Below are 20599 nucleotides of genomic sequence, written 5' to 3'. Positions count from 1 at the left end.
CCCCAGAGAGGTGGCGTCTGATACCCAACCTGACATATAGACACAGACATACAGGCACACACAGACACAAACATCCATTCCCACCCTCATGCTCTCATATGCACTTACTCCACACTCAACCAACGTGGAGACAGACATAAAGAGACGCTGTACACACAATCACACTCCCCAAGCGTACTCTACAAACCGGGTCTAGGTACCCTTGCCCCTGGAGGGGGGAATTGCACCCAGACCCAGGTGGTGTTACCCTTTTCCCTGCGGTGGGGAGAGGCAGACCACCCCGACTCCGCAGCAGCAGGGAGGCCCCACACCCCAGACCGCAGTCGGACGGCCAACTCCTCCTACTAGCCCTCCCGCTCCAGCAGGCCGCAGAGAATGGGGGTGGGAGAAGACTCCAAACCTCCCTCCACCCGCTCATTGTAGTGTTGATGCATGTGTGTTCTAAGGTGCAATTAAAACCCAGGAGGGCATGGAGCTACCTGCCATGGAGCAGCAGGTAAGCGCATAGTCCCTCCTGCTAGCCCTCAATGACTAAGTGTATTTAAAATTGAGAGGTGGGCAACGATGCCAGGGGTGGGGTGTACACCCTGATGGTAAATTGGACTCCGTGATTGTGCCCACCCCCAAGATCCTATATGTATGTGTAATGAGAGTGTGAATAATGTGAATGTCTAAGTTGTGGGATAAAATTGAGGCAGAGGCAGCCAGAAGGGGACGGGGGGGGGGGGGGGGGGGGGGTAGCCTCCTCTGCACCCTGGTGACATACCCCCACTCCAAGGCCCTGCATGTGTGGGTGGTTGTGGAGGAGCGGGAAGAGGGAGGCAGCTGGAGATGGGGAGGGAAGGAAGGGAGGGGCAGGTAACCCCTCCCTGGGGCCAGCTCCCCCGCTGACCCCAGTAGGCACTCCCACCCTCCGCGACCCGCCAGGGAAGGGGGGCCCAGGCCCATCAGACCGGGGCCCAGTGCAGTAGCGCCCTCCGGCTCCACAGAGCCCTGGACAGTCCACCCAACCCCACCACAGAGAAAACTGCACCCACCCCACCATCCACACATCTTCCAGACTACATAAGACGGTAAACGCCCAGGCTGAGATCTTCCTCCACCTCTCCTGTATCTCCCCCTCCCGCAGAGAGTTCCTGAAGAGAAGAAAGCTCCTGCAAGATGTGACCATCCCCCCCACCAGATGAAGAGCCCCCCAGGCGGCTCGACGCACCGGCGGCACCCTGCTCCAGGGCCGGGCCCCCATGCACCCACCCGCCCACAACCCCGGCAACACACCAACCAGGACCCAAGCCCCCGAGGCCCGGCCCGGGCCCCAGCCCAGAGACGGAGCGCCCCCAGGTTTTCAGGGTTTTTATCGATTTTCAGCGTTATTTTGTTATCGTTTTTATCGTTAACTGGGTCTTTACGTGTGTTATGAATAAATCTTCTTTTTTTTTGGTACCGGTACTAGTTTTATTTTGTTGTATTTATCCGCGACACCTTAAAGGCCGGTCCGTGAAAATATTGTCAGGCATAAACTGGTCTGTGGCGCAAAAAAGGTTGGTGACCGCTGGACTAGAACATAATGTCCCAGAGATGTTCTACAGGATTTAGGTCAGGTGAGCATGGGAGCCAGCCAGTGGTATGATTCCTTTGTCAACCAGGACCTGCCTGCATACTCACATGAGGCCAAGCATTATCATGGGTCCAAGGATTTTCTTCTGATACCTAATGGGAGTCAGGATGTTATTGGCTAGTCTGTAGATATCTGTGCATCCCTCCATGGATGTACCTCCCCAGACCATCACTGGCCCACCACCTACCTGTTCAAGCTGACTGATATTACAGGCAAAATAATGTTCTCTACAGTCTGCAAATTCCCCTGCTGATTAGACTTCTTATAGAAAGTCTTCTAAGAAATAAATATACAATGTTAACTTACAAAAAAAAAAAAATTACAATTGTTGCCATGGTCTGGGTAAGTGGTTGTGCAGTTTTTCCAGTGTCAACGACTCCACCTCCAGGTGGAGTTCTTATCAAGTGCACCTGCAGTTCACATCTGATGATGATCCACCGACACTATTTAAGCCCAGCACTCACAATCGGTCTTTGCCAAATTGTCTGCTAACCACATTAGTGCTTCACCAAGTTGTTGCATTTCAAAGCCAATTCTTGCTTATGCTTATCACATATCTCCTTGTGTCATTAGTAAACTCACTCACCTGGCTGGATGCTGTTCACACTGCTTAAACATTTGTTTTGCTCCATCTCTTTGTCCTCCTGCCACAACTACCTAGAACCACTGGATCAATCAGGGTGGACTTGTGTAACTCGGCACTGCCCTTCTGGAAACTCACCCGGACCTCTCTGCCTCTCCCTCACATCACACTCCACCTGCGAGCAAGTAAGCCTGGAAAGTTAAAATGTATTAGTTCCCTGGCACCTCTCACAGTATTCCTCTGACGTCTCTCTCCCTCTGTTTCAGTGACCTCCACTCTCATTTTGCGAGCCACGGCTTTCCCCACATCACATTTCAATTCATAACTTGTTTCCCAAATTCACACTGCTACCTGCTGGCTTAGTAAATAAAGCTTCATTAAAAATCTACCTGTTGTCTCCTCACTTGCATCTGCTTTGGGCACACTTTCCCAGATCAGCCTCTGCGGCTGTGATAATAGTACTTAAGAGCTATTTCAGAAAACCACAACAATTCTTTTCCAGAATTTTGGAAACATCTTGTTTTACATCTTGTACAGCTCCTTTAACTAGCCCATTTATCACCATGCCTAGTTCTATTACAGCAAAAGTTGGAAAGTCATTGATCCAAAGAACTCAGCTGGGCCTGATAATCTAAACCTCTATCTTTTAAAGCTTGCAGCTAATTTTATTACTAAGTCTATTACTCGTGTTTAAAAAAGAAGAAGAAAAGGAATCTGAGTAGTGTAAGGGTAGTGTACGGCTGTGATAGGCAGTGTAGGACCCAATGGTAGGACTCAGAATAACTAAGAGAGGCAGCTTTATTGCTGTTACTTAGATACTCTCAAAGATATACAAAACACCAAAACTTACACAAGGGAAAAACTAGGAACTAGAAATTAGGTACTGAAAAATAGGGAACTAGAAAATTTGGAAGCTAGAAGGGAAACATGGGAGACACGGGAACACACAGCAAGAGGGGACAACATAACAAAGAACAGGAGGAAAAAAGACAATATACACACGAGAGGAGATATGGGCAAAGTGGACACACCTGGAGAACACAGGTGAACAGAACCTGACTAATGAGGAAAGGGAAGCAAAACTGAAATAATACACACAAGATGGGAGCCTATCAGAATAACACGTGTGCTGCTTCCTTTCCCACAATTCCTTCTGGGAAAACACGCATACAAAGGCAGCCGTGAGTACTTAGCATACCGGCAAACTGGCACTAACCTTGCACATATTACTGAGACTGACAGGAAGTCACTCAACAATCCAGCGTCGAGGAGCTCTCAGCCACACTGTTTTGTGGCCGAGGCTTGATCGGCACCAGGTGTGTGTGGAGATTCTTGGGTGTGACCGGTCAGCTGGCAGGGCCACACCCACCAGGCCTGAAAGTGTCTGTCACGACCGCACTCTCACACACACGCACACACCCATACACACCTGCCAGTACACAAACAAGGAACACAGGACAGCAGCAGTGCAGAAGACACAACCCTCAAATAATAATAATAATAGTCCACACTGCTCACGGACCCCGAGTCCCTGGACCCGGGTCCGTGACAGACACAGGGAACTGGGGAGATAAAAGGACAAAGCAAACTGGACATGAGAAAGGGAACAGACATGAAAGCAAAAAATGAACCAAGAACTAGAAACATAAGCCTCTCAAAAACTGAACATACAGTGACTTGCAAAAGTATTCGGCCCCCTTGAACTTTTCCACATTTTGTCACATTACAGCCACAAACATGAATCAATTTTATTGGAATTCCACGTGAAAGACCAACACAAAGTGGTGTACACGTGAGAAGTGGAACGAAAATCATACATGATTCCAAACATCTTTTACAAATAAATAACTGCAAAGTGGGGTGTGAGTAATTATTCAGACCCCTTTGGTCAGAGTGCAGTCAGTTGCCCATAGACATTGCCTGATGAGTGCTAATGACTAAATAGAGTGCACCTGTGTGTAATCTAATGTCAGTACAAATACAGCTGCTCTGTGACAGCCTCAGAGGTTGTCTAAGAGAAAATTGGGAGCAACAACACCATGAAGTCCAAAGAACACACCAGACAGGTCAGGGATAAAGGTATTGAGAAATTTAAAGCAGGCTTAGGCTACAAAAAGATTTCCCAAGCCTTGAACATCCCACGGAGCACTGTTCAAGCGATCATTGAGAAATGGAAGGAGTATGGCACAACTGTAAACCTACCAAGACAAGGCCGTCCACCTAAACTCACAGGCCGAACAAGGAGAGCGCTGATCAGAAATGCAGCCAAGAGGCCCATGGTGACTCTGGACGAGCTGCAGAGATCTACAGCTCAGGTGGAGGAATCTGTCCATAGGACAGGGATAGCTCAGTAGGTAAAGTGGTCGGCCCATGATCGGAAGGTCGGCGGTTCGAATCCACTTAACGGCTACCCTGAGGTACCCCTGAGCAAGGTACCGTCCCTACACACTGCTCCCCGGGCGCCTGCTTAGTGGGCTGCCCACTGCTTCACAGAGTGAATGGGTCAAATGCAGAGAAAAACAAGTAATTTCCCCATGGGGATCAATAAAGTATCCATTATTATTATTATTATTATTATTATTTGCAGTTTGCCACAAGCCATGTGGGGGACACAGCAAACATGTGGAAGAAAGTGCTCTGGTCAGATGAGACCAAAATGCAAAACACTATGTGTGGCGGAAAACTAACACTGCACATCACGCTGAACACACCACTGTCAAATATGGTGTGGCAGCATCATGCTCTGGGGGTGCTTCTCTTCAGCAGGGACAGGGAAGCTGGTCAAAGTTGATGGGAAGATGGATGGAGCCAAATACAGGGCAATCTTGGAAGAAAACCTCTTGGAGTCTGCAAAAGACTTGAGACTGGGGTGGAGGTTCACCTTCCAGCAGGACAACGACCCTAAACATAAAGCCAGGGCAACAATGGAATGGTTTAAAACAAAACATATCCATGTGTTAGACTGGCCCAGTCAAAGTCCAGATCTAAATCCAATCGAGAATCTGTGGCAAGATCTGAAAGCTGCTGTTCACAAACGCTGTCCATCTAATCTGACTGAGCTGGAGCTGTTTTGCAAAGAAGAATGGGCAAAGATTTCAGTCTCTAGATGTGCAAAGCTGGTAGAGACAGACCCTAAAAGACTGGCAGCTGTAATTGCAGCAAAAGGTGGTTCTACAAAGTATTTACTCAGGGGGCTGAGTAGTTACGCACACCCCACTTTTCAGTTATTTATTTGTAAAAAATGTTTGGAATCATGTATGATTTTCGTTCCACTTCTCACGTGTACACCACTTTGTGTTGGTCTTTCACGTGGAATTCCAATAAAATTGATTCATGTTTGTGGCTGTAATGTGACAAAATGTGGAAAAGTTCAAGGGGGCCGAATACTTTTGCAAGCCACTGTGTATATATCAGAATTTCCAAAGAATGAACTTACAACTGCATTAACACTTTGTTGATAACAATATCTTAAGTTAAACTCAGTTTGGCTTCATGTCAGGTCATAATACCATAACAGCAGCTGTGCCTGTAACAGATTCTATTATTAATGCCTTGGGCAGGACGCAGCATTGTAACCTGTGTTTGTTGATCTATCCAAGACATTTGATTCTGCACAGTACAGATGGATTTAACTCTTTCACGCATAGTGGTCACTACAGTGGATAGCTATTCAAAGGCTGTTTTTTTTGTATTTGTGTCAGTGTTGATGGTGTACTTGCACATAAACCACACTCCATACCATACTCCATATCCATATGTCACTCCATACTCTGCCACCCACTGGTCGTTTAGGTGGAGTGGTCGCCCCATGATCGGAAGATCGGGGGTTCGAATCCACTGAAAGGTTACCCTGAGGTACCCCTGAGCAAGGTACGGTCCGTAAACACTGCTTCCCGGTGCGCCTGCTTAATGGCTGCCCATTGCTTCACTGAGTGAATGGGTCAAATGCAGAGAGAGTAATTTCCCCACAGGGATCAATAAAATATACATTATTATTTTTTATGTCAGGATTTTTTTATTCATCTTTTCAGAGATGAATAAAAATACTTAAGAAATATTGACTGAGGTTGTCATAATTCATGCATGAAAGGGTTAAGGCAAGTTTCCTGAAGATTTTAAGAGTGATCCCCCAAGGCTTGATTTTAGCCTCTGGTTTATTTTCCATTTTCATTACTACTATAGGAAAGAATATATTTACAGCTAAAGTGCACCTTTACAGATGATACCATACTTTACTCAGTTAGCTAGTCTCCGAATCTGTCATAAAGTGCTTTGTGCAGGCAGACAGGTTTTGGACTCAAAAGCAAGACATGGATAGCAGGATTCAAACTAAACAGCAGCTTTATTGGTGAACTCACATGAAAAAAAAAAATACAAAATATAAGCAAACTTGGACTAGACAGGAACCAGGAACTTATTTATTAGGAAACCACTAAGGTAACATGAAAAATATGGAGCACACAGGAAGAGGGAGGACATAACAAAGAACATACAGAGACTTGGAAAATAAATACACAGTGGGTAATGATGGGAGAGGAAACAATTGGGAACAAATCAGGAATAATGAGACAAGGAAAGTAAAATTGAACCTAATGCACATGAGACAAGAGACTATAACAATAGAACAGGAAACATAACTAATATTGAGGTCGCGACTAAGACACACTAACCTGATACCGACAAAAAGATAAGCATCATGGAGACATGAATGACTGGGAAAAACCACAGAGTGATGCTTGAAGCCAGCAGCAGTTTCGACAAAATGGAACTTACTGACACTCTGGGGATGAGAACAGGCTGGGAAGTCCTGTTCTCTATTTGCAGTATTTGTACATGTGTGTAAAATGCACAGAATGTCCTCCAGTGCTTCAATTTGAACTTTATTCACTAGAAGAAAATTCAGAGATCCAAATCTAACAAGTAGAGCAATTTGCAGATAAATATGTGTTTATGTAGCCAAAAATAAATAGATAAATAATACAAAAAAATCACAGTTTTCAAGGCAGATACACAGATGCACAAAGCATGCTTTGTGGTGTTCATTAACCATGACTGTTCTTTTTAAAACATTTAAAGTCATTTCATGCAACAGCTTGCAACAGTTCCTGGAGCATCTAGGGCACCTCCGGTCCATGCATCCATACCAGTTCCTCAGATAGTTGGTGTCCAACCATCATATGCACCCCCTGGTCTTGAACCTAGTCCTGCTAGGCAGAGCTAGAGGTCTCTGCTCTACCGTCTCTTCCTGTACCACCTGAACCAGAGATCTGCGCTCCTCTATCTGGTCCTACTCTGCTTGAGCCAGAGAGCCTCCTTCTCCTGCCTCCTTCCAAGCCTAATGAAGGTCTCCCTCTCAGTTGCCACTGACGTTGGCCACCTGCCACGCCACCTGAGGATCTCCGTCGCCGGCCTTCAGATCTGCTTTTCACTGTTGACCTCCTGGTTGACCTCCAGAACTGCTCAGTCTTCATCGTCAGCCTCCCGGTTGACCTCCAAACTGCTCTGTCTTTGCTTTACTGCCAACCTCCAGATCAGCGTTGTCCCTGCTGCCTAAGCCCCTAAGTCATGCCTTGTTGTCTAACAGGCCCCCTAAACAGGTGGAGTGGCAGGTGTTGGACTCGTGTGCTTTGATTTGGATTCTTGTGCTCCTGATTTTTCTGCAGTTTCATACTCTCATGGGTAACTATCTGTGCTTGGAGGTAATTCCTGCTGCACCGGTGAACGCCTCTGAAATTAAATGATTTGCTCAAATTATGTTTTTTCTCGTGCACCACTTTTGACAGAAAACTAATTGTGTACTTTAGAATTTCCAGACCATAAATGTTCCTTTGTATATTGGTGAGTTCATGTGAAGAAACGGCTCTGGAGACTGACAGGGCACAAACTGAAGACAAGGCAATATTTCGTTAGTATGCACAGGACAAGTTTGCAAGAGAAGAGTATAAAAGCTAGTCTGTTTAAGACACTGAGTATGCTGATAATCTGGCAAGGTCTGGATGGCTAGTCCCTTTGTACTGTGGCTGATTAGGTTGCTGAATAACAGGTGGTTCGATCAGGAAATCGAAATGCTTCAGCTCCATCCCAGAGTGGCGGAGAATCTCCTGCACACCTCCAGCTCTCAAGGAAATCAAAAACATTTATAGAGCAGTGAAGACTACTGCTATTTTTAACCTTTTCAACTTCTTTTTAGCCTTATTTTAATTTCCTAAACAAGCTTTGGCTCTTGGCAGCACACATGTCTAAATAAGAATTTATTCTAAATGCATTGTGTGGTTGAAACAAATTTACACCATTACATTACACCATCACGACACCATTTTGTGGTATGAATTGGTATATTACACTAAAGTACAGCCCTAGTTCAACTTTGTTTGATATCTCTTTAACACCAAACTGATGTTTTTGACTAAAGTCAAAGCGGTTGTTTCGTTATATTATTTTGATAGCGTTAGTTAATTTTGAAAGGCTAGAAACAGTTTTTAAATGCATTAATTTACAAAACATACCTTTAGTGTGAAGGCAAAATGAGACAATTCTCATGGTTACATTTTATTATTTCAAAACCTTTCAGACAGTCAAGTTGTGTTATATCATGCACACCACATGGATTAGATTTCTACAAACTGCATAATCGTTGCCCTAATCAGAACCATGTGCATGCATGCATGTGGAACAAATGTTTCCTCTTTCTCCTTTTGTCTCTTTTATTTGCTTCCATTATTCCAGTGCCTCATTGATGAATTGGATTCCAAATGTCTTTCCCTGAAAAGTTGCACTAAGAGGTATTGATTTAATATTCTGAAATTGGAAAATCTGTTGTTATATTGTTAAAAACTGTCAGAATTATGTATAAGTTGCATATGTAGCTTCAAACAAAATTCGTTTTTTCTCACTGAGTTACTCCCTTTATGTATTTTAGTTTTTCTAAGTCAACCATACGATTTATTTAAACTAAATACGGTTTCTTTTCCCATAATGGTTTAACTTATTGGCAAATTCAGGAGTCCGTGACGATTGAGTATAAGAGCATGTGTTAAATTGCATACAGATGTGTTGAAGTGTGTGTGTGTGTGTGTGTGTGTGTGTGTGTGTGTGTGTGTGTGTGTGTGTGTGTGTGTGTAAGCAAAATGAAAAAAGATTAAAGCAGATGGATTCTTCTCATTCATATTTGGGCCTGGTTGGATATGTTCATAGTTAGGAACTGGGTTTAACTTGATCACCTTGATTGATAACTTGATCAGAAAGACACCACAAATCGCTCCTTCCTCAGTAGGTGCAGCAGCACCGGCGTAACTTTGTGCTGAACACTGGGGAGGTCAAGATCTCTGTCTAAATAAATAAATAAATCTGGGTAAATTCCCAGATGATTAAACATGCAACTATTTTGCTGGTAATACTTGAAATGAGTAAAGAAAATCAACAGCCTATTTATGCAAGATAATTCATAATTTTGTTGGGGGGGTTATTTTGGTTGGGTCTGATTATTTGGGGGGTAATAACCCCCCTAACCCCCCTGGAAATTACACCCCTGTGCAGCAGCAAAAATAAAAAAGAATGAATGAGCATTATGGCTATCAGTAATGGTGTTAGCTAACTAGCTATCCAGCATAAATACATTGATTAGCGTGCTGCTGTGACATTAGCTTTAGCTCAGATATTTGACAGACAGTTCAGGTTCCAGCAGTGTCTTCTAGGGTTGCCAACTTTTTAACTATAAATTAAGGGACACTCTGAAGGGCCAGAAGCACAATGCACAGTCAACTGAGCATAGTGTATGCACTGTAAGTTCATGTTCTTATAACAAAAATGTCAATACCTCATCTAAAACAATAAAGAAAGATAAATATAACATAAATTACATGGGGTTTTCCTTTGAAAAATAACCAAAAAACAAAAGATATTGTTTTTTTTAAACATGAAATATTGTAAATACAGGCTTCAGTTACCCAGTTTAATATGCTACGCAGATCAAATGGCACCTTATTTTGATGAATTACGCATTACTCTTCATATCTGTGTGCCTGTACACAAAAACTAATCTGATACAATTCCTGTCAAATCAGATTTGGTATTTCGAAGAGTGTCATCTGTTGGTCAGAAAGTGGCATTGGCGGTAACATCAATATACGGGAGGTTTAATGTAGAATAAGGGACGAACCAATTTTGCTCATTATACGAGATACCCCGGCTAAAACAGGATAGTTGGCAACCCTAATGTCTTCTCACTCAGTTTTTTCCCCATTGTTGGTAGTAAAGGAGGTCCATTGGTTCATCTTTGAACTTGTCCCTCTGTCCCTCCCACTCACGAACATCAAGTAGTAATAAATAGTAATAAATGCATGAACTAGATTTTCTGCATCACTTTTGCTTTATTTGGGTCCACTTGTTGCCCTAATATAAATGGATATACTGTATGGGAGATTTACAGTTTCCACTCCCTCCACATTCTTTTTTCAAGTTCTCAGACTCCGATGACACCATGTTGGTTTCTGCACTAATGTCCTGTAACTGAACAAAATAAAATCACTGTTAGACATACATCACTTGTCTACTTTCATTAAGACAAATAATACAATATAGCATTCAAGGTTTACATTTTAAAAATAAAAGTATGTTGACTTCTAATGACTAATTAATGTCTGCTAGTTTTTATTCTTTATCTATGGAGTTCAGGGATTTGTTATACAGTGTTGGTATGAATCTTTAATAACGTAATAGTTTGCCTACAGACTGGCCAATATGGTGTGATTGTTCTTATTACAATTGTAATAAGAGATATCAGATCTCCCATAATCTCAGGAAATAGAAAACTACTGTAAAAGCATATTGATTCCAAGACAAGTTGTTTGTCCATTTATCTAATGTCAGAGGCTGGGCTTCTCTCATTTTTCAGTTTTGTGCCTCCTTTCTCTTTCTTGAGACCCCAAAAATATCTTCCATCTTATTGGACATTTAATTTCATGGCCATTTCTCATTTCCTAAAATGCTTCTGAGACAGAGGAGACACAGGTGTATGTTTTTGTAAGTGGTTTTACAATGTAGACAAGGAGCAACAAAAAGTTGGAATATACAAATCATGAGGACAATAAAGTCAGACATTTATTGTATTCTTAAGTTTTAGCTATTTGAGGTCATTTTGAAGTGAGTGTGATAAGACGAAAAACAATAAATCTACATGCACATTAGCGCTTAGTAAGTCTATAGCAAACACTTGCAAATAAAGTTTTTCTATGAAATGTGGTTTAAGCTGTAAAAAAGTGTTTCTTTAAACTGTCCATGAGAAATAAAAATGTTTTGGAAGTATCTGCCATGTGTAGCATAGTAAATTTACTGTTAGTTTGAAATAATTGAGTAACATGAGACATTAATACCAAAGAACAAATAAGAATGCAAAAAAGACACAATAAACAGTAGAGCACAGTAAAAATAGTGCTTATTTATTTGTATACCTTATATAGCTGGCACAGAGTGAAAGTGAAATTAGATAGAAGCAAGTGACCGTCCAGCAGTTCAGAGTGAAGGCTCAGGGGTAAACTAATAGGTCTCTTTTACTTGTATTAATCAGTGGCTTAATGCTGGATAGCCAGCCAGAAAACATGTTAACATACCTATAACATGGCTGGAAAACATGGGCCCATCTCTTTCTTCTGAGAAGAGTGCTGTCACTTGTTAAAGTTACAGTATAGTTCTTACTGGGTCTTGTGCCAACTGATTTTCAACGTTCCATAAATGTCCCTGCACAGTTGCACCCTGAACATGATAAATCTTAGAACTTCAAAATCCCCCAATGCATCCAAATTGTAGCACAGAATTGTTTTAAAAAGCAACTGCTAACCAGTTTTGAATCCAACAGTCTGAATTCAAACAAAATTCAACAATTCAGGATTAATTTTTTTGATAGTTTGTTTTGATTCAAATCTAAATATAAACCTACCGCCTTTACTAGCACTGTGTAATGAAGAAAACGAAACTATCTGGGTAACAAATGAAAAGTAATTTGAAAAAAATAAGCTTTTACAAATTTGTCTATCGGAATAAATTATAATTACATTAGAGAACTTTAAACATTTAACCCATTTTCATTTCTAAATACATTCCATTTGTATAACTTTTACAACAATTTGATAACACTGCAATATTTTTGCAATGTAATTTTTTTCTGAAGATGCCGGTGGGCGACATTCTGGTCCAATATTCAGTCACTCCGTGCGTATTTTACGCCTTATGTGTAATAATGACAGATGTGCACCAGGGGCAGTGATGCAAACAGCTGGAGCGGAGGGTGCTGCTGGCGGAAAAGAGAACTGTAGTACAGAGAAGAGCAGAGCGCAGGATGGGAGGACAGACCGTATTTTTCATCTTCGCCCTCCTTCGCCTGCAGACGCTCTTTCTTCCACTTTGTGCGCCTGTTTTGAAACCAGATCTTTACCTGAGTCTCGGACAAGCGCATGGCTGAGGCGATGGTGTGTCGCTCCAGCACCGACAGGTAGTGGCACTTCTGAAAGCTTTGCTCCAGAACCTGCAGTTGCTCCAGGGTGAATGCGGTACGGACCCGACAGCTTTTTTCTTCCGAGCTCTGAAGCTGCGTAGCACACAGCGCTCTGGCCATAGGGCTGTTGTTTTCACTTGAGGTGCGATTGTGTAGCTTTCTGGATTTATTTCTGGAAGTATGACTTCCTGAAAGAGAATGATAAATTATTATTTCACTTGTGAATACATTATTACATTTAAAGTTAAATTCTCAGGCCTCAGAGAGTTTTATTCTCACCCGGAGCTCCTGTGTCCCCATTACGTATTTTTTCCCCTGTAAACTTCGTTGGGTCCAAAATATCTTCCATGGAAAACGATGTTTTGTGGATGAGCGGCAATTTGGCTTCAGCTGGCTGCATTTCAGCTTGCAGTGGTCCGCTAAGGGCACAAGTAATCAGTGTTGGTGTCTGTGCTTATATGTACTACCTCTTCGAACACCACCCGGGCGCTTTGAAATTTACATGTCATTCAAAAAGATACCCAAATGAAGCAATGCGTCTTCCAGAAACAATTGCACCCAGCGCCCTCCATGTGAGGACGATCTGTGGGACCCTCGGGTACTTCAAAATGTAAATGTGAGGCCCCAGGGTTGGGGGGGTGTGGTGTGGTGTGGTGGGGCAGTTATTTATTGCTCCGGATCCGGTTAAAATGTGCCTTCTTTCTTTCAGCTCGTGTTCCTTATCGTTGCTTGGCAAGTTATTGTTTGCAAATAGGGGATTTTCCGCTGTTAGGACACGTACATGGTGGTTGTTATGCTAATTTATTGAGTCATCACAGGGAAAGTTTCAGCCTTTTCCTTCCTTGTATTCCACTTTTCAGGGTGCCATTTGTCTTTTAGAGCTTATGTTTTATTAGCTTGTGGGTTTAATTAGAAGGCACAGACAACTTTATGACAGCCATCGGATCATCGCAGACTGATCGTGTGCAGCCCTTCTCGTTAGAAAGACTGTTAAGATGTGAAGATAGATAAGTTTTCCATCACTCTTTCTGTTAATTATTTTATGTACCGGTATTTGGTGTTAAAATGCTTATTAAATCTTTAAAAAATCGAATGTTCTATCTATCTATCTATCTATCTATCTATCTATCTATCTATCTATCTATCTATCTATCTATCTATCTATCTATCTATCTATCTATCTATCTTGTGAGTTACTCACAAAACAGAAAGAATTCAGCATTTTTTAAACTGAACTGACTAAACTGTTGATGACTTCACTAAACAGGTAACCCTAAATATCAATATATGCACATGATGCTGAGTGTAAAAAATGGCTTATCTTCATTATCAAAACGCTCTTGTGCCTTTCCTAACTATATTTCTACACTTAGTTATTCAAATTAACTAGATATATTGTATGTACAAATAGAAAGAAGTTAACCTTAAACGCAAATGTCAGTAATTGATCACCTTAAAAAATTTATATTGTACTACCAGTGCACTTTTTTGGTGTTGTTTAAGATACTCAAGGCACTCATGTTTAACTGTACCATCAGACTTAAAATATTAACTTTGATGTACTCTTGACTTAATAAAGACTAATCACTTACTATTTTAAACATCTAATGAAAGTTCCTGCAACATATAATTTCTTAAATTATGTTTACTTGAACAGAAATCTTGTTTATGCAAACAAATGCAAACAATTACCTTAAAAAAAACCAACAAATGTTACTCACACTATTTCTGATATGTCATGCCATTAAGGCCAATACATGATTAAGACTCATATGCACACCCAAGGCAGACAGCGTTTATCATTTCAAAGCTTTTATTTTCTACAAGGAGAGAGGAGAGTGTGATTGGTCACATAGCATAGAAGTTGGAGGACCTCACGACTGAAGGATACATCAAGGAGTCTCCTTGGCGGAAGACCAAACAAGAAATCAATGAACCACCCTCTTTCATATACAGTGGAGTAGATGGACTTTCTGTTTATGTAGTCTCTTCTACATATGTGTGGCCTCTGCACCCTTATTGGCAATCATCAACTGCATCTGTCACACAGCTGAGACACCAAGAGATGGACAGCAGCAGCAGCGGATATGACTTTCTCACAGCTGTTTGGCCAGGAGATAAAGGTACTGGCCCTGTGTACACATGGTGCTCAGTACTTTTAATATGCTACTGCGTGTTGATGACTATGACATATCAAACTTGTCTAAGATCTCCCAGAAGCTATTTTGGTTGGCCATGTACCACAGGAACATCAACACCTTCTTTGTCACAGGAACTCTTGCGACAGCTCTTAACTGGGTTCTTTTTGTAAGCTCTTCTCCTGCAGCTTTGTAAGGAGGTATTCAAACTGTGGCTTGGTGACTCACAAGCGACGTGCAAAGGTTTTGCTATCCATGTCAAGCATGAGCTGCTACTCTGTCCCAGTGTTCAAGAGTAGGGATGCACCGATACCGATACTGGTATCGGGTATCGGGGCCGATACTGTCAAATGTGTGTGTACTCATACTCGTAAAAGTTAACCGATACCATGAACCGATACCAACTTATTTCATTAATCAGAGGGTGGCTTGTCATTTCTGTTGTAGTTTTTTAGATTGGCCACTAGGGGGACATTCCGCGCTAAACAGGCACAGGGTTAGGCGAGTGAGACTGGCGACTCCAGATAAAAAAGAGAAACTGGAGTCTGCTGTAGCTAGACTAAACAAAATGTCAGCAGTGTGGACCGGAACAGCCAAATTTAACTCAGGTTTTATCGCTCTGGATGACCAGCCAATGCCGGTCGTGGAAAATATAGAATTGCATTGTCTTCTCAGCATACTCGAGCTGCGATATGAAATTCCCAACTGCCCATACATCAGGGAGATAATGGTGCCAAAACTTTCTGAAGAGGTAAAGACAAGCAGTGTGTCAGTCTTTGGTTTAACGGCACAGTAGACTGATGAGGAGTTTGTTCGTCAATGCCAAATACTTTTGTTATTTTGTTTGTTTGTTTACAATATGGACACTGCAATAATTTAAAAGTTTATTCTATTCTCAAACCTAATTTGTATTTATTTTATTCCAAACAAAAGTGTTTATTTATTATTCTGAAAGCTCAAGACAGTGCCAATAGTTCAGTGATATTTTGTAAAATTACAATGTGGAGACTCTGCAATCATTTAACAGAAGTGCTTATTTTTCACTTGAAATTTTTTTGTGGTCATTTTTATTAAGATTTTATTTTTTTATCGGCAGGGAATATAATAAAACCTGTCTTCCAATTAATTGTATTTATGTGCGTGAGTGTGTGTGTGTGTGGTAGAAGTATCGTTTTTCTGTACTCTGTATCGGCAAGTACTCAGATCCAAGTATCGGTATCGTATCGGTTTGAAAAAATTGGTATCGTTGCATCCCTATTCAAGAGGAAACATTGTGTGAACCTCTAGTGTTGTCTTTATAAACAAAAAATGAAGAAGAGAAAAACAAAAGTAGAGAGAAATTGTTATCAACATGTGTGTGCTTTTTGAATGAAACAGTCCATCTGCTGATAGAAAAGCTACTTTAAAAAAACTGCAGCTAACAAGACATCAGCGAGTATTAATTAAATTGATTTGTTTGTTTTTTTATATTCTTTGCTACATTTTTATATACAAAAATGTTTCCTTTCTATGAAATTTTGATCACTAGCAGCCCTCAACTCACGCATTCATCCTCTCATGAACCCACAAATGGTGTGTTACAATGAAATGAAAAGTATGTTTTCTGCTGGAAATATAAAAAGAAGCAACATATGTGACCTCTGTAATGTCTCCTCGGGTTCTTTAGATGAATGGATGGGGTCAGGTCAGTTTTGCAGCAACAGCCCCTTTTTTCAGCATTTACATTTATGACAAACAGCAACAAAGTAGAATGGTTAATTCTCATGGGCAACCAGCACAAGCCCTCTGTTATTCTGAGGATTACCCACAATTTGTTTTCCTTACTGTATATATTAACATTCTGTTGAAAACAGTCTAGTTTTCCTTTTTCCCCCACTAAGTTATATGTCACTATAGCTAATACTAACTAATGTAAGTTGATTACAGCAACCAACCAACCAACCAACCCAGTGATATCACATTCTGTACAAACAGAAAATGGTGCCAAACATGTTCTAAAAACTTAATCTGTAAACAGTTATGTCTTAAATCCAGCTTCACGGATGGTGTTAAATCTATGGCAGTTTTTTAGAGGTGTTCGTGTTGTAAATTAGCCTTACATGTGGTGTTTCATGTCCACTTTCAACAATTAAAATACATTTAGACCACAAAAGAGAACAATTGCCCCTATTTCAACATTCTTGGTGACAAAGTTGTTGTAAAAATGCTGATGACAAAAATTATGTGCAATTTTGAATAATTTGTTTTACAAATCAAAGTGTTCTGTGCCAAGAATCTTTATAAACAAAACAGAATGAATTAAACCAATTGGTACCTTAACCTTAACTCACACTGAAAGGCAGGTCCACTTTTTGTTGCAGACACCTCAAGAAGGTTGGCCAGTTGTAGACAGAAAAACTGTGTTTCAGTCCAGATATAGTTGACAACAGGTAGTGCTCAGATTCACAGCGAAATAGAAGGAAACAGTTGCCTACACCAAAAGAAAAGTGGCCAAAGACCATTTCTCTCTCTTTATTCCTTCTGATTTTTCTCTAGTTTTGATTACAGTACATACAGCCCATTTTAGGTTGCACAGGTAGTCCAGGATGACGCATTCATGCAATGCCATAGGAAGAAGGCTTGCTGTGTCTCTCAGCACAGTCTCAAGAATTTGCTAGTGACAGGCTAACAAGGAGAGCTCAACAGAGCTGTAAATGGTATCAGCTAAGCTGCAGCACTAGTATCTGTTCTTTTGTGTCTAGAGGTACAGAACATACACTGCCACAAAAATGACCTCCAGCTGGCTATTCATGTGCATGATTTCTCCACAAGGTCTGCATGAGGGCCCAAATGTCTTAGAGGGAGCTGTGCCCACAGCATGTACGTTAATTGACATTCCCCAGAGAATATCAGTTTTTGTCTCAATGGAACCTCATTGTCTCCACAGACGACAGTTCATTAACAGTTGGGGGCGACCGTGGCTCAGGGGGTTGGGAAGCGCATCTGTCACCGGTTCGATCCCCGGGCTCTCTGTCCTGGTCGTTGTGTCCTTGGGCAAGACACTTTACCCTACTTCCTACTGGTGTTGGCCAGAGGGGCCAATGGCGCGATATGGCAGCCTCGCTTCTGTCAGTCTGCCCCAGGGCAGCTGTGGCTACCACCGTAGCTTGCCTCCACCAGTGTGTGAATGCGAGAGTGAATGAATAGTGGCATTGTAAAGCGCTTTGGGTGCCTTGAAAAGCGCTATATAAATCCAATCCATTATTATTAACACATTTTTTGTTATCAGGGAAATGCTGACCTCTACCTCTTGTTGGAAAATCCCCCCCCCCCCCCCCCCCTTTTTGATCCTTTGAGATTTGTCTTGAAAATGCATCTCTGAAATTAAATACAAAAACATTCTATAACCAGTGATTAATTGTGGACTCCTCTGTGACACTTGTTGTAAATGCATTAACAATAAAATTAGAAAAACAGTTGGAATTTGCAAATAGCATGTTTGTGGTGCCATTTCTTTGGGTTTATGGGTCTTTATTTCATTATACCTGAACCGGTTTCTTTTGGTGTTTTTTCATGCCTTTAGTTCTGAGCTATGTTCAAGCTCCTGGCATGCAATTGTCACGGTTCTGGGTCAGTTCTGACCCAGCATTTTGGGTTTTCATGTTTTGGTTTGATTTTGTATTTTTGTTTATTTTCTTGATCTATTGTCAGGCTATGAGGATGATGATGATGATGATGATGACGATGATGTTTAGTATGTTCCAGCTTATTCTGGTTTAGGTTTAGTTCTGCCCATGTAAAGTCCGTGTTTCTTAGTCTGCATCTTTGTGTATTGTTTCCTGTTTTATTTTGAAGGTTTACATCTTATGTCAGTATGTCTAACTTCACTCCCCCTGTCTTGTTAGCCCTAATCTCTCCCAGTTGTGTCTCCCTCCTGTTTTCCATTCTCTGATTACTCCCCTGTGTATATAAGCCCTGTGTTTGCCTTTGCTCAGTGTTGCGTTGTACCCTCAGACTTGCTTGTGTGTTTCAGTTTCCAGTGAGTCAGTGTCAGTTCGTGTTTTGCTTTCTCACCAGCAATAAAGCTGAGGTTTTTGAGTTTCAATTCAGTGTTCGAGTCCTACATTTGGATCCTCCTCTCCATCCCTCCGCACACAGAGCCCTAACAGCAATGGTTTTGAGCTCAGCATTAATTATGCTTTGGGTTCCTTGTGTTTGTCAGTTGTGCTTATAAATTTCTTATACATTTGCTCTACTCTGCTCCCTATTAATTCCCCATTGTATTATTTTGTTTCTAGTTTAGTCATAAATTACCTTACATTTGTTCCACTCCTGTTCTCTCTCTGTGTTTCATCCTTGTTTATTTACTTTTTGTCTAGGTGTCAGTATCTGTTTAAGTGTTTATGCTTCCTGTTTTATTTTGATGGTTCCTTTTCTTGCATATATTATGTTCAGTTTTTCTTCCAATGTCTCATTATGCCTAATTTGTTCCTGCTGTGTCTTGTTCTCCCAAGCGGTCTTTACTTGCCCTACCACCCTCCTGTGTATATTAGACTTGTAGTCAAGACCGCCTAAACCAAGCCCAAGACAATACCAAGACCAGAGGGTATCGAGACCAAGAGCAAGACAGACCGAGTCAAGACCAAGACAAAGTCGAGACGAGACTGAGATAAAAAAGTCTTTAAACTACAGCCAGATGCTGCTTCGTTTACGGGTGTCAGGCATATTTATGTGTTTTTGCGATGCACTCTCACAGCCCTCCTCACCGCTGTCTACTGTTTCACTCACTTACCGAGGAGACAGACGCACGCTCCACTTGACTGTCGCATCTCTCCTCTCCGTTTTTCACATAATGATATTATCCAATATCCTTGCATGTGATTGGCCAAAATATGGAGTGATTGGAGCATAGCTGAGCCACTGTGTGAGAGTTGAGCAGCGAAAGGAAATTAAGTGAGGAGCTGGCTCTCGCTCAGTGGGAGTCGACTCTTCGGATTCACTACAAAGCACTCTCTAAGCACGGCTCTTAGAGCTGATGCTTTTGTGCATGACACATTATCGAACGTTACGTTGTGTGTCATGGATACTGTTTACTCCAAATCTCCCGACCACTATGTCGATCTGAGACAGCAATTCCAAGACAAGACCGAGATCAAAGTCCGTCGAGACCAAGACAAGACCAAGACCACGTAAAAGTGGTCTCGAGACCAAGGCCGGTGAATCCTGAGCCAGAACAGCTGCAGTCCTTGCCTCCAGAAGGGTTGGCTGTATGCTCTACAAGCAGCCCCAGCCTCTGGCATCTCCAGACCACCCTGTGTTGTGTGGGTTTGGGGTTATGTTTTGTTTTTTTTGCCTTCCCAGAATATCCTGTGAGTCTTCTCAGTCAGCCCCACTCTCCTGTTAAACCACTGGTGGGTTCTAGTCACTGTCACTGGTCCCCAGCCAGGCCACCAGAGGGTCTCCACCTTCAGTTCCAGTGGCAGGCTCCAGATAGTTTCCTCCTTCAATGCCATTGCGGGCCTCATCCCCAACCATCAGCTGGGCTCCACCTCACCTGTTGACCTCGTTCCCTATCTCGTCACTTTTGCTTCCTCCATTCGTTCTTCCACAGGGTAATGTAGGGTGACCAACCATCCTCTTTTTTTGCACTTGTTGACTTGTAAAAGCTTATATGATATTTTTTATTTCACCATTCATTAACTCATTCACTGCCAGCCATTGGCAGTGAATGAGTTAAACCCATTGACTCATTCACTGCAATTGACGGCTATAGACGTCAATGGCAGTGAATG

The 20599-nt window shown here is 41.9% G+C and overlaps 1 protein-coding gene across 1 annotated transcript; it reads right to left on the bottom strand.

Moving 5' to 3' along the window:
* Window positions 1-11639: 11639 nt before the first annotated feature.
* Window positions 11640-18212, bottom strand: pnx (posterior neuron-specific homeobox). Its single transcript, XM_085411374.1, is given in 3 exon segments — window positions 11640-12878; window positions 12970-13145; window positions 13147-18212. Coding segments are annotated over 3 exon segments (684 nt in total). The 5' UTR covers window positions 13200-18212; the 3' UTR covers window positions 11640-12423.
* Window positions 18213-20599: the final 2387 nt, after the last annotated feature.

The sequence above is a fragment of the Rhamphochromis longiceps genome, linkage group LG7 (assembly GCF_057381845.1).
Source record: "Rhamphochromis longiceps isolate RC_006_pf linkage group LG7, R_longiceps_female_GT1.1, whole genome shotgun sequence".
In the NCBI taxonomy this organism is placed as follows: domain Eukaryota; kingdom Metazoa; phylum Chordata; class Actinopteri; order Cichliformes; family Cichlidae; genus Rhamphochromis; species Rhamphochromis longiceps.
This window is presented reverse-complemented; position numbering and strand designations above follow the sequence as displayed.